This window comes from Gymnodraco acuticeps, unplaced genomic scaffold (genome assembly GCF_902827175.1).
Source record: "Gymnodraco acuticeps unplaced genomic scaffold, fGymAcu1.1, whole genome shotgun sequence".
Classification (NCBI taxonomy): Eukaryota; Metazoa; Chordata; class Actinopteri; order Perciformes; family Bathydraconidae; genus Gymnodraco; species Gymnodraco acuticeps.
In genome coordinates this window covers 677,525-692,104 of record NW_022989750.1, presented here as the reverse complement: position 1 = coordinate 692,104, position 14,580 = coordinate 677,525, and the positions used below count along the sequence as shown (strand labels likewise).

The 14,580-nt window shown below is 39.9% G+C and overlaps 1 protein-coding gene across 3 annotated transcripts in view; it reads left to right on the top strand.

The window, feature by feature from the left end:
* The window catches only part of rabgap1l (RAB GTPase activating protein 1-like), a 124,112-nt gene that overhangs the window by 5,592 nt on the left and 103,940 nt on the right, over positions 1-14,580 (top strand). For all 3 annotated transcript variants that reach the window (XM_034204195.1, XM_034204272.1, XM_034204111.1), the window contains exons 2-10: positions 1,009-1,223; positions 1,486-1,636; positions 3,479-3,683; positions 5,983-6,157; positions 6,773-6,930; positions 7,802-7,912; positions 11,287-11,353; positions 11,599-11,701; positions 13,957-14,123. In XM_034204195.1, coding sequence (XP_034060086.1) covers positions 1,086-1,223; positions 1,486-1,636; positions 3,479-3,683; positions 5,983-6,157; positions 6,773-6,930; positions 7,802-7,912; positions 11,287-11,353; positions 11,599-11,701; positions 13,957-14,123 — 1,275 coding nt within the window. In that variant the 5' untranslated portion in view covers positions 1,009-1,085. The remainder of the gene's footprint in view (positions 1-1,008; positions 1,224-1,485; positions 1,637-3,478; positions 3,684-5,982; positions 6,158-6,772; positions 6,931-7,801; positions 7,913-11,286; positions 11,354-11,598; positions 11,702-13,956; positions 14,124-14,580) is intronic.

Below are 14,580 nucleotides of genomic sequence, written 5' to 3'. Positions count from 1 at the left end.
TACTACAGCACATATTACACTTCTCTAATGTTCATAACATTCATTATGAACATTTGAATATTGAACCATACAGTAATGTGTGTGTGTGTGTGTGTGTGTGTGTGTGTGTGTGTGTGTGTGTGTGTGTGTGGTGTGTGTGTGTGTGTGTGGGTGTGTGTGTGTGTGTGTGTGTGTGTGTGTGTGTGTGTGTGTGTGTGTGTGTGTGTGTGTGTGTGTGTGTGTGTGGTGTGTGTGTGTGTGTGTGTGTGTGTGTGTGTGTGTGTGTGTGTGTGTGTGTGTGTGTGTGTGTGTGTGTGTGTGTGTGTGTGTGTGGTGTGTGTGTGTGTGTGTGTGTGTGTGTGTGTGTGTGTGTGTGTGTGTGTGTGTGTGGTGTGTGTGTGTGTGTGTGTGTGTGTGTGTGTGTGTGTGTGTGTGTGTGTGTGTGTGTGTGTGTGTGTGTGTGTGTGTGTGTGTGTGTGTGTGTGTGTGTGTGTGTGTGTGTGGAGAGACAGGTCTTTTCTGTGTTAGAGTTTTACTCGCTACAGGGTATACTTTGAGGGTTTGTGCCTCTGCAGACCGTTTACATGCAGAACAACCTTCATAACACGCAAGGGGATGGTTAATAACCGGAAAAGCATGACATGGGACCTTTAACAACTTTGTCTCGGACTCATAACCTTAAAGTAGAGCCCACAAAACCAGGGAGTTGTTCAGGTAGTGCCTTTCTGTGCGAGTACTGAATGGGTGTGTTGTGGTTTGGCATTGCACATCGGTGACAACATCGCACACGGTACATGGTGATCTAATTAATCCTGTTCTATTATTTGAATAGCTCCTAAGTGGACATGCCCAGTTTGTGTTTGTATAGAGATCTTGTAACTCTATTATTGTGTACGTTTCATGGATAACATTGGCGTCCACCACCTCACTCTTATCCACTTGTTGCGAAAGCATTTTATTTTATTTCAGCATAAATACCAAGAAAACACCTCCTAAATTGTCTAATGCAATCTGTGTGTATTCCCACAGAGCTGGGTGGACAGGAGAGGGAAGGGGAGAGCTTTACCTCTGGTCTCCCCAGCTGACCCGGAGTAAACCAGCCAGCCATGGATGACCGGTCCTCTCTTGGAAAAGTCAGCAGCTCCACAGAGTCCGTGGCCACCGTCACCAGCGAGGAGTTTGTTCTGGTACAGCCCGGTGTCGCCGGGTCACCACAAGGCTCCGAGGGCAAACCAAGACTCAAGGTCAGAACAATATGTCATATTCATCCCTCATACAACACGCTGGTCAGACTTGCAGCTGTAAAGGCTTGTAAAAGGTGCAGCGTGGTGGTAAAACAGCCCATGAAAACTTGCTAAAAGCCAATGAAAACAAGGTCATTGACAAGATTTTTCCAATGTGCTGACTCAGTCCAGGAAGCTCCACTGTGTCCTTATCTCCACCAGGTTTAATCCATCCTTTTCTCATCCCCAGCTTAATTTTTCTCTCCCACTCTCTCTCTCTCAGATGTCTTGGAATGGGAGTGAGCAGCTCGAGAAAGCTATGGAAGATGTGTTTGATGACGATGATGATGAGGTGAAGGTGGAAAAGAGCAATGTGGAAAAGATGGAGAAGCACAGGGACCCAGAGAGCCAAGTCCTGGAGCCCCAACCTGCAGGTAGAGGTCTATTTACGATCAGTGTGTCTACTCACAGGCAATTACAATCTGTCAGTCAACTATTCTTGCTCAGGCATCTCAATGGGAATATAAACTGTAACGTTATTATCTAGTTCATGTCCTTTTCTTCTGTGAGATATCACCGTCAAAAGCAGCAGATTGAGTCTAGTCTTACTTGTATTCACAATATGGCTGAACATTTCCCAAATCCATTTGTTAATTTAAAAACTAAACTAAAAAACTAAAACTGTTTGCTAAAACAGGCTTTTTTTGTTTTAGAGAAGTATACGTAATTATAATTAATTTGCACTGACATTTAAGTGGAAATAACAATGTGAACAAATGTTGAAATCCAAGCTATGTGCCGTCTTGCACTGCAGTTATATATGAAAATATAGCAGATTAGCAAGGCTGATATCTGAACCCTCTGACATTGGCTTAAATGTTCTGTATATCAGCAAGGACAGGTTGGCCCTGACGGCTCTACAAACAAGAAGGCAAAATCAACATGACATGGTTGCCAATATACCGCATATTTTTTTTGCAGGTGCAAGGCATAAGCACTACCAGAGTTAAAGATATATATTTGTCAATTCAGCAGATAAATTGTAATTGTAATTAAAACAATAAATAAAAACACATTTAGATTTGCCTGTCCCTCTGTTTTGGCCAAACTTGACCCACTCTACCATGCTGCACTGCGTTATATATCAAATGCACCCTATAGGACTCATCATTGCAAACTGTATAGCCTAACTGGATGTATAGCCTAACTGGATGGTCCTCACTTACTATGCATAGGATGCATCATTGGTTTTTATTAATATATAAAGCCATTTTAGGTAAGCTTCCACTGTACATACATATGTGTCAGATTTGCTCCAGTTTGTGACTGTTATAACCTCAGATCCAGTGCCTGGATACGGGTCCAGGTTCCTGCCGTGCGGACTGAGGCTGGAAAAAGGAGTCTTTTTCATTATGGTCCTTGGTCTTGGAATGACCTTCAATCAAGCCTCAAACTGAGGGCACTTGTCTCAATAGCATGTTTTGAATTGAAGTTGTCTGAAGTCCTTACCACTAGCTGCTCTTGCAGTAATAAGTAGTGTACCTTTCTTACTGTCCTAATGTGCACAATGTAGTGACTGCTTTTTCGTCTTTTGTTTTCTTAGTTATGTTCTCTGTATTTTATATGTATGTGTTATGTGTAACGTTGCTGCCTTCTTGGCCAGGTCAGCATTGTAAATGAGATTTTATCTCGATGCTTTTTTATCTGGTTAAATAAAGGTTAAATGAAAAAAATAAACATTGGGACTACACATCGTATTTGTGTACTTGCAGTCACGTACTGTAAAAGTGGTTGTGTGCTTTACTACTGCTGAGTACACTAAGAGGAAATGGTTAGCATTGTGTAGAATAATAGCCAGTCAGCAGTGGAAGTCCAGCTGCTGCTCTCATTGTTCTACTTCCTGTTTAAAGAAACTGTGAGTACCAGGTCAAATTAATTGCAAAGAAGACTCCAAAACTTCCGTAGAAGTTCTCTCTCACGTGCTGCTTATATTCACTTCTTCTCAGTTGGGTTGTTGTGGTTTTGTTTCACACCTGAAAATGCAGCCTTCTGTAGAGCTACAGGATGTGGAAAATCTCATGATGGTTTAACGGCATACCAGACAAATGTGAAATATTATTGTCTACCCTGATGATACAACTGTTGTATTATCTTGATACAAATTTGGTTAAAAGTTTGCCAGAAAATGGAGAAGCAAACATCTGTTTTGCTTAAAATAAGAACAGAGATCTAAGAAAAAACAAATGACAACGTAACCTAAATCTTTCTGTCTACAGAAACATGTCCAGCACCATCCAGCCCCACAGTGCTAGAGGAGGACAGTGTTCAGTTCAACAAGCTGTCTTACCTTGGCTGCACCTGGGTCAAAGCCCCCCGCAACGAGGCCGAGGCGCAGAGGGCCATGGCCACCCTGCGGGCCGAGAGTGCCATCCCCATCCCCATCACACTGCACGTGCCCTGTGGCCCTGACGGCTCCGTCAGGTCAGCCAGACACTGAGACAGAGACTGTGTGTTGAGACCTGGGTCTATTTAAACCAGGCTTTGATGAGACAAATGTAGAACAGTTTGTTAAAGGAGTACTTAACCCCTCGAAACCCCATTCTCACCTTGAATTTGTGAACAAAAAGCCTTGATTTTAAAGGGGACCTATCATGCAAAATGTCTTTTATACATAAATATGTGTCCCCGGTGTGTCAGGGAACTCACAAAGTGTCAGATAAAAAAACACTCTCTCTTTTTACTCCGTACCCAAATCTCTAAAAACGGGGGTACAACGGAGCTGATCCAGATTTATGTAATATCGGAAATGTGGGCTGGCTTCACACCGACGGTGTAGGTACCATATCTGCACGGCCTACCAGATTAGCACGGGGTCCGTTACGCTTACTAATGACGTCACGCATTGGCTGTACGGCAACCCAAGAGGACATTTTACACGGCCAAATTCCGCAAAGAATATTAAAAAATAACAATCGACAGTGAATGTATGTTAGTGGAAATGTGTCAGGAAAGTGAAGTGATAATTAAGTAATGTTATTGAAGAACTGAAATGCATAACATTGAAAGTTAATATGTATCATATCCCTCCGAAATATGGTCGTAGACTTTACTGATGATTTAGAATTTATTGAAACTCCACTCAACGTAAGAGCTTGTGCCTCTTCGGGGGGTGCTAACATTTAAACATAAACTTTATTCTTTACTTTCTCCGTCTTTATGATATCAGATACCGTCATGTTGTTTCCATAGCAACAACAACTTCCTGTCAACAGCTCCTGTTTCACCTGTTTAATACAGTTATCATCACTGTTACTGTGGTCACATCGGGGACCCGTAACATTTACAATAGTTGAGATATGAAGGGGGTTATGTTTTTTTGTCTGTGTTCTGGGTTCCTGCAGTTTTTTTAACAGACTGTCTGTGGGAGTTTACGCTGTTGACAGGAAGTTGTTGTTGCTATGGAAACACCAGATACCATTTCGGAGGGATATGATACATATTAACTTTCAATTTTATGCATTTCAGTTCTTCAATAACATTACTTAATTAACACTTCACTTTCTTGACACAGTTCCACTAACATACATTCAATGTCGATTGTTTTTTTAATATTCTTTGCGGAATTTGGCCGTGTAAAATGTCCTCTTGGGTTGCCGTACAGCCAATGCGTGACGTCATTAGTAAGCGTAACGGACCCCGTGCTAATCTGGTAGGCCGTGCAGATATGGTACCTACACCGGCAGCATTTAGCTGAATCTGCCGGTAGAATTCTGAGCAGGCATTAGCTCCCCCTCCTCTTTTTTTTTTTTCAAGCTAGGGACCAAAAATCAGCATTTCTCTAACGGGTCTGGAATAGAGGGATACGAGGGATGTCTAAAATGCGTGATCTGTTTGGTAGTTTGAGCAAAACACATCATAGACATGTTTTTATATATTTGTATATACTGAGACCCATAATATATGCCTAAAAATAGCATAATAGGAGACCTTTTTAAGAGAAAATACATCTTGTGAGAACAAATAAACACGGGCAGAAAAACTGTTTGACAAATAATCCCTTTGGGGTTAGATATTCCATTAAAATGTGTAGTTCAAAATATTTGTATTTATACATATTGGCAGTAAAGAAAATCACACAATATTCTTGTATTGACGGAGTTGTTGTGAAATAGTAGGTCATGTTTATCACTGTAACCTGGTATAACTGTATTACAGCCACATTAAAATAGGTGAACGTGTACAGAGAATTTACTTTGAATTATGTGGCTATTAAAGGGGCCCCTCATCTCAAAGACTGTTAGCCCGCAGAAGAAGTACAGTTGGAGAGGAAATTAGTTTTTGTAACCATCCTGAGTCATAGAATGAAAATGGAAGGCTTTTTTTTTTTTTTACCACACTGAAAGTACTGACATTTCCGCTCAAGTAGACGAGAGTGACCTGATTGCTTTACTTTCTGAATGAATAGAAGCTGGGATACATATAAAGTTGAATGACATTTATTGAGGTAGAAGATTATTGTAAATAACTTATGGTAACCCCCTGGTGGTGTGAAGTATCTCAGACCTTGCATACCTATAAACAACATCTTAGACGTTTTAATGTTGAGATAACTGCTCTGGGTTGTCATGTAACCTAAGTAAAGAAAAAGTAATCTGAAAATGGAAAAAGAAACTAGGTAATAATAAAATGTTGTTGGAAAGAAAGCAATTCATTTACATAATAAGATATTTTGCTGTTATTGTTACACTGCTGCACTTAAAATAACATCACTTTTTCTCAGGGTCGTGGACCAGGCCTCGGGGACAGAGATCGCCGTATTTCCAATCTACAAGGTGTTGTTTTGTGCTCGTGGAAAAGAAGGTTCTGTGGAAAGTGACTGTTTCTCCTTCACTGAGAGTTACCGGAGCGCTGAGGACTTCCAGATCCACGTCTTCTCCTGCCACATCAAAGAGGCTGTGAGTTAGTTGCATTAATAAAAGGCTCTAGAGATATCAAACCCATAGATATCTTCTGTTATAACTTGCAGTATAGTAGACCTGACAGCATGTGCGCTTTATGTTGATGTAAAAACAGTGAGGCTGTATTACTACCACAGCCCTATAAGTGCTGACACTGGTGAACCAGCTGAGGGCGCTGTTGTCTTGTGTTTTCTCAATGATGCCCAGTTCTTGAATACTCTTTTCAGTATTAAATTGTCCAGTTCTGGTCTTTTTATTCTATTTACTAATTTACTTTTGCAACATTTAACTGTATCTTTTCAGCTTGCATTTATAAATGTATCAGTTCCATTCAGATTTGTAAATACTTTTTTAAAATTCCAAATCTATCGTACACTTAGAAAAATGTAAACGGATGGCACATAATTGTATTGGGTTAATTGAAAGCAATAATATTAAGTTTAAATAAAAAGCTAAAGTTTCAACGTCATACTATGGCGTTAAACTAACCTAATACAATTATGTGGAACCTGTTGACATATGACATTCAATTAAAGTCACTGTTTAATCTTTTCAGTGTACTTACCGGTCTCTTGCCTACAAACCTTTGTGTTTCTTTTGCTTTTCCAACAGGTCAGTCGTATCCTGTACAGTTTCTCCACAGCCTTCCGGCGTTCTGCACGGCCGACAGACATCAGGGACACGGCGCTCTCCAGCCCGCCTGAAGGCGACCTCTACACCTTCACTGTCACCCTGGAGATCAAAGAGGACGATGGCAAGGGCAACTTCAGGTACCTGGTCCACATATCCTCACACATATGTGCAGATACACACCCATGTATTACTTTAAGAAGGTGTCTCAGACTATAATGTACAACAACAAATATTATCTTCACATCTTATATCATATCATATATCAAATTGCATGAGAATTAAACACCGTTTTATGAAAGAAGAATGATGGTACGACATTATAGTATGACAACATGGGGCCATTATCCCATATTTTGAGGAAAGCCTTGGCATACATGTGAATTATTAATTTGAGTGAGAAAAGAAAAAAGGAAAAAAAGAGAATATATATATTATTGTTGTATGTTTTTGATTCTGACATGTTCAATAAACTGACAAAAAAAAAGAAAAAGTTAGAGGTGTACATACTGTAAATGCATGTTGTGTGTGTGTTTCTTATCAGCTCAGGACTGTTGGTATCACAGATATCTCAATATCTGGAAAACTGTAATGTGCTGCAGCTCTGCTATTTTATCTGAATGATATTGTTCATCCTCAAAATGCATAAAACGTAATGGCACAGCAAGACAATTTTTACATTTTCACTAGCTATCAAATATTGAGTGTTTTAGTGATGGATTTTCTTTGTTCTGTTCTCCTCTGAAATAAAATGGCCAGTAACTTTTCTGAAACGACACAACCTGTAAAATGTGAAACTCAGTATTTTATATTTAACTGGGCTAGTTATACTAAGATAATGACAAAGTATCAAAGACACTGGCATTAAGACAGAGAGAACAATAACATGGAACAAGGTATATGGAAATACACTTAAGAATCGCAATAAAGAACACCACAGTACACTTACATTTGAATTACACCAAAGTCCTAAAGGTTATATATAATAACCCCCTTTTTTCCTATCCACAGTCCTGTGCCAAAGGACAGAGATAAATTCTACTTCAAGCTGCGACAGAGCGTTCAGAAGAAGGTCGTGGTTTCAGTTCAGCAAATGTGCAACAAGGAGCTGGGCATCGAGAGGTGAGGATCCCTGTAAGAGAGGTGATGCGTGACGAGGGCCTGCAGTGAGAACCTTCCACTGGCTGTGCTTTGTTATGGATCGGCAGGGTCGCATGTGTTGCACCGCATTTATTCCTCACACATCTTCCCAGAGGGGTTAGCTTTTCAAATGTTTGGAACTTCCTTCTAAGCCAGGGGTGCCCAACCTTTTTTGAACCGAGAGCTACTTTTAAAGTTGCCAGTCTGCCGAGATCTACCAGTCCAAATAGAGAGGCGTAGCCATTACTGACAGCCAGGTAAATACACACTACTTGTATAAAACTGACCTTTCTACGATGAATACTTCATAAAATACTGCAGATCCTTTATCTTACCTCTTTCTAATCTACACACACACAAGTATTTAACTGAAGTTACACAACAGTGTTGTTGATACAGAGTTGGAGTTTATTCACACGTCACTACAAGTGGGTAATGTTTTCAAGAAACATTGAAGTGCTGCCACATATGACACAGGAACAAAATAAAAGACGCTGAACCCTTTGTTTGCCATTATATAAAAATAGTGTTGCTACAAAAGTATAAATGAGGCTTACTAATAAGACAACTCAGATCTGAAGCTACACAGGAATCTGCTGCCAAAGTGCAATAAAAAAGACAAAATTAATAGAATCAAATCTTTTTTTTGTTGCATTTTAGTAGATTATAAAAAGAAATGCCTTTTAAAATAGGATGCAAGCAACACTAGTTTCTTAACCTGAATTGATAATAGACTATAATAAATTTAAACAGAACAGATCTTAATGTTTGCATTCTTATACCATGTTGTACAATAATTATAATGAATAAGTTCAAACAAACTAAAACTTACAGCTGATTAATAACGGTATCTAACTTGAGTTTTTATTATATCAAAAACCTGTTGAAATGCTACCGTTTTTTACTGTCCCCCAAAAGCGTGTCGGCAGCCTCCAGGACTGCTTCTTTCACAACTTCGCCATCTTTGAAAGACTTCATGTGTTTGAAAAGAACGTAACTGACACGATAAGATGCTATGGTAGCAGCCTTGCTCTTGTTGTTGGGCCTGGTGAAAATGGACTGCTGTGCATTTAACTGTCCTTTCAGGCCCCTCCCCTTTTGGAGCGTAGGGCAGAATTAGGAGGGAATTCCGTCTCGTAGCGTTTGTGCACTGTTTTGAAATGCCGCTCCTAAATTACCCTTCTTCGATAAAGCCACGCTCGCATTGCAGATGAGACAGATGGACTTTGAATTGGAATAGATACAAAAATAATCATCCTCCCACTCGGAGTGAGAATTATATATGTTTTGCTTCTGCCATAATTGCGGTCTTGTGTGTGTGTGCGGCCTGTCACTCCTGTGTTGACACCGTCTATGGTTGACACGGACAACGTTAGCGAACTAGTGCACTGCCCACTGCTCACCAGCCACGCCCCGACACATGGGGTCACGCCGGCCAATCACAAAGCTTTGATGCGTTCAAGTGCATTATTCTGGCACAGGAAGATTATGTTACAGGACATTAACGATAAAACAGAATATTGTTGTTCTATTTTTAGACACATCTCGCGATCGACTGGGAATCTCCGGTCGATCGCGATCGACTGGTTGGGCACCCCTGTTCTAAGCCATACAAAATATTAAGCCTTGTTATATTATGACTTTCCAGATTAAACCACCAGATTAGCTTTCTTTTAATAAGGACAGTGAGTGCACATACTTGTTGGTAAAATATTGCAGAGGAAAAACAACAAGGACAACAGAGGAATACTACTGTAACATTTCCCACTTCCTGCAATCTCCCCCATTTGTATGGCTCTACGTGCTCTAGCAGGCAGCAACAAAGAAGTAGGTCAGTTAACACTCCCCTCCTTTCTTCTTCATTCCCTCACCTCCTATCGCTATCAGAGGGAGACACCTGCCCTCTCCTTTATTTTTTAGTGCCAATGGAAACCTCTATTGTGTTCAGGACTAATTCCTTTCTGAGGGGCTAGGCACATGTTTGACAACACTTTATTGTATCCATATTCATTTGTGTTCTAGCCTCTGTGTTGATGGTTAATTCCTTTGAAATGTTCTATGATTTGGCATCATGTGTATAGATGCAATAAGTTCTATTTTAACCCTGGGACACTTTGTTTAAAGAAAGGAAATCTTTCTATACAAACTGACAACCTTTTGAAAAATCACTCTGCATGACACTCAGCCGTTATATTTTCAAACCCAATATGAACACACCTCATTAAGAGCTGGGATAAGTTATTCTTATGTTCTTATATAATGCATTTCTGAATTGGGAGATTCCCATGCTGACCACTGGATGGCACCTCCACCTAAAGCTGAAGGGACTTAACTATAGCAAAGTGATTAGGATGTTATGATGAATTGCAAACAAGTTAGCATTAGCCCAGCGCAGAAACGCAGAGAGACTAACTTATGGCAACACAAAATAAAACATGGGAGCGGTGGAGATGAGGAGGTGTCGGCGTTCTGGCGATTTACTCGGAAGGCTGCTGGGAGTCCCAGCAGCTTCTACTGAAGCCAGTCCCCAACTCCGGGGACTTCTGGCCGGGGACTTTGGGCGGCAGTATACGCCGTGAAGTGGTTTGCGGCCTGCCAGTAAACCCAAAGCAGAAGAAGAAGAAGTGACGTCAGCGGCTTCATTTGCCTAATCCTCCCCCAGGTTCAAAGAGTTCTCATGAACTAAGTTCTCATGAACCTTTGTGGGAAAAGTACTGCGGTGTGAATGCGCCTAATGGTATACTAAAATCCATGTGAAAAAAAATTGCTTCTCACTGTTCTCAGGTCAAATATTTATATGCGATTAAAAATGCGATTAATTTCGATTAATTAATTACAAAGCCTCTAATTAATTAGATTAATTTTTTTTAATCGAGTCCCGGCCCTACAAACAACACATGCAATGCTGCTTCAGTATAGTGCAAGACCTCAGGTATGTGTTTTAGAAGTTTGCCTGTACCTGTTTTCCTCTCTATTTCTAACTTCCTGTGTGTCCATGCTTCCCTATTCTGTGTGAGGGGCAAAGCCAGAAGAGGCAGGGAGAGTTGATCTTGTATCACCCTGAATCGGCTTAAACATGCTACACAGGTCATCAAGATATTTTAAAACTGTGGCTAAAATATATTTATTACTTTTTTTAAATTGTGCAATGCACAGTTCATGCTCTTACAGTTATTGTCAGATTGTCTGCTTGATGCTTGAAAGCTCATAACGCATTAACAGTAAAATATTTATGATTGTAGTTCAGTCCCACCCAACTTCTGTGATCCCCTCTGCTGGTGAATCCAGAATGTACCTCAGCAGAGACATTTGTGATTATTGATTTGTGTTTTGTATCTCTTGTGTCTTCGCTCTAGGTGCTTTGGGATGCTGCTGAGTCCAGGACAGAAAGTGTGCAACAGTGACATGCATCTACTAGACATGGTGAGCTCAACCCACCTTCGCTTGTTTAACCAGACCTTTCATTTGTTAGACCTAAATAAGCACAACCAGTCAATAGCCAGGTTAATTCAGCCAGTTATTATTACTGTGCTCTGGTTTTCCTAGTATATATTTGTGAAGCTGATAAATGTACCTTTTTACAATATAATATCTACCTGTATTGATATTTTACATTTAATATTGTACTAAAAGTTTTTAACCTATTCCATGTATTAATACCTATACAGGAGTCAATGGGGAAGAGCTCAGATGGGAAGGCCTATGTGATCACAGGAACATGGAACCCAAACATGGCAGCCTTCCAGCCGCTGAACGAAGACACCCCTAAAGGTGAGGCGAGTTTTTGTCCCCATAAATGTTGTTTCACACCATATTATATTTTGATTTACAACCAAGATAGCTGTAAAAAAACATCACGTTTGCAGTTGTATATTATTGACCAAACGCAGCAACTTTTGAATGTCAACATGAAGTTAAAGAAAATACTTTGAAGTAAGTTACAACTATGCGTCAAGATAACCTGGTAAAATGTTTCAAAGTTAGTAAATTGTTTTCTTTTCAATTTACAGTTTCCTTCCTTAATACAATTTAGTGCACATGGCAGACATTTCTAGCTTTTTGAGTCCTTGTCCACAAGCTTTTGCTACATTTATGATCTGTGTTAATTGAGACCAGCATGTGCCTGTGTACCGGTTGTGCATACACACATATGAAGTATAACATTATTTCCATTTGTCACAAATGTGATGTGGGACAGCACAAAGCTCAAGGTCATGTCTAAATATGATGCGGTGCTTGCATTGAAGCCTCGATGTGATAATGTTATGCTAGAGAAGGACCTGTCCTTGTAACCCATTACTTGTCCAGGCCTGGCACATTTTTGCACATTTTAGTGTGATCACATCTTGTTAGTCAGCGAAGCCAAAAGAGATGTGGACACTTATTCGTGTGAGAAATGAAATTGAAAGCAACATTTTCGGAGATTAATTTTATGCAAATCACTTTTAAGTGTTTGCTAGCATTTAAGCTACTGTAATCAGATAATTGAGGTTAAAACATGTCCTTCCTATAAAGGCTCTTTGCTTTGCTTTCATTAAGTTAGAGAAAGAGGGAGGGTTTATTTATTATGTCTTCTGTATTACGTATATTTACTTCTAGAACATACATTTAAAAAAAGAAAACATCAAATTGAAAATTCATGATGTATGTTCTTGTATGTATACAGTGCTACATTTTGTATTCTATACTTTATTTCATTCCATCTAATCCCAATTGGCATATTTAGCTTGTTTCCTCTTGTATTGCTATTCTGACTTTTTCTCTCATACACCAAATTCATTAAACCATTGTGTTAAACCTTAATATGGCTATTAAAGTCAAACTTAAACAGCTGCCTGAAATATGTGATTGTGAATCAGAATGTGTTCAGAAATTCACATTTGAGTTTGTTCAATATCCTCATGTGCTGTACCTGAGAAGAGGGACCAATGTTATTGTATTTTAAAAGGGAAGCATGTATGTATGTTCAGAGTGTATGCAGGCGCTTGCATTGCCAAATCCATTACAGCTAACAAACTAGACCACTTGACTCAAAAGCTCTGAGAATTTGACTTGAAGGTAGATGGCAGGTCTGTCAGAGCAGTCTTCCTCATGGGAGTCTGACAGTATAAAACACACACACACACACACACACACACACACACACACACATACATACACACACTGCTTCACATTATCATAATTGCAATTTATATGCTGACTGTTTGCTGCATCCCCCCTCCACCTTATCCTCTGGAGCTCTTCTATCAATTAAAGGCCAAAGGACCAACACAAATATCTTTAAATAAAGATGGTGGTAGTTCATTTGTTGCCTTCTGCAAGTTTATTACAATAATAAATCCTCCCTACTTGGAGATAACTTTGCCAGCACTTCTGTCTTTTTTCCTTTTGTTTATTCTCAGCTTATTATTAAACTGTCCAAAGGTCATAAGCATTATGTGATTAATTAGTTTGAGGCTTACACCTCTGTATTATATTTCTTTATTATAAAGATAAATCATCAGTACTATTAGCACAAGTTCAAGCCCCAAGGTTTAACTTTCCCACCTAAAAAATACATTTATATTCGTAATTTCTTGAGTTGAAGACATTAGAGTTATTTCCTTATCCACCAGGGGGTGTGGCATCTCCACAGGATACATAGTATGCACTTCCTGCCACCATAGGCGATGAAAAGCTAAACACATAGGCCTGTATCTACATTTATAGATTTCTTTTTAACTGTAAAGTTAGATTTGACTAGTTCTTAAAATCAAACAGATAGTACACTACATTGACATAGGTAATAAAGGTTGGTTCAGACTCATCATTGTGTGTCAGCTTTTGGGCAATTCATTAGCGGGTTAAACAATGAGAGCTGTGTTGTACTTACAGCTGTTTATCATGTGTACACTACACTGTAAAAACCTTTTCATTTGCAAACATTTGGCGAACAGGCTTCACCCACTGACATAAATATAATTGTATTTATCCACATAATATCCCCCAAAAATGAAATTGTGTTTTCTCTCTCTGTTTCTCTCCAGATAAGCAGGTGTACATGACGGTGGCAGTGGACCTGGTGGTCACTGAGGTGCTGGAGCCAGTTCGCTTCCTGATGGAAACTCTGCTCAGGGTTTATCCATCAAACGAGCGCTTCTGGTACTTCAGCCGCAAGACCTTCAGTGAGACCTTCTACCTCAAACTCAGACAGGTATCTCTACCTGCACGCATTCCCATACTTTACATAACATACTTAATGTGGTGTAGTTATTGCCTCTAGATATCCCAGGTCTTGGATGATTCATAGCCTCATTGGTTAGCTTGTTGTGAGGTTATGAAGTAGTTGGTAATTCATGGACGGTTTCTGATTGATTGGATGGTATGTCCCTTTTAGACATTATGATTGTACACATTTGTGATTTGCCATCCTGTGTATACAGTTTGAGCCTTCCCTCTAATATCTCTGGGTGTTGGAAGAACATTGCAAAACCTCCTGAGAAGTCCTTCCCGGCCTCACAAATGTCTCAAGAAGCTTTACAGCCCACAATGGCATCGTGTTCCAACTCAGCCACAGCTTTCCATAACAAACATGGAAAGGTGGAGCAGGTGTGGAGCGATGGAGTTCAGAGCGGGCATTTGGAGGCATGGTGGTGTTTCAGTGACCAGTG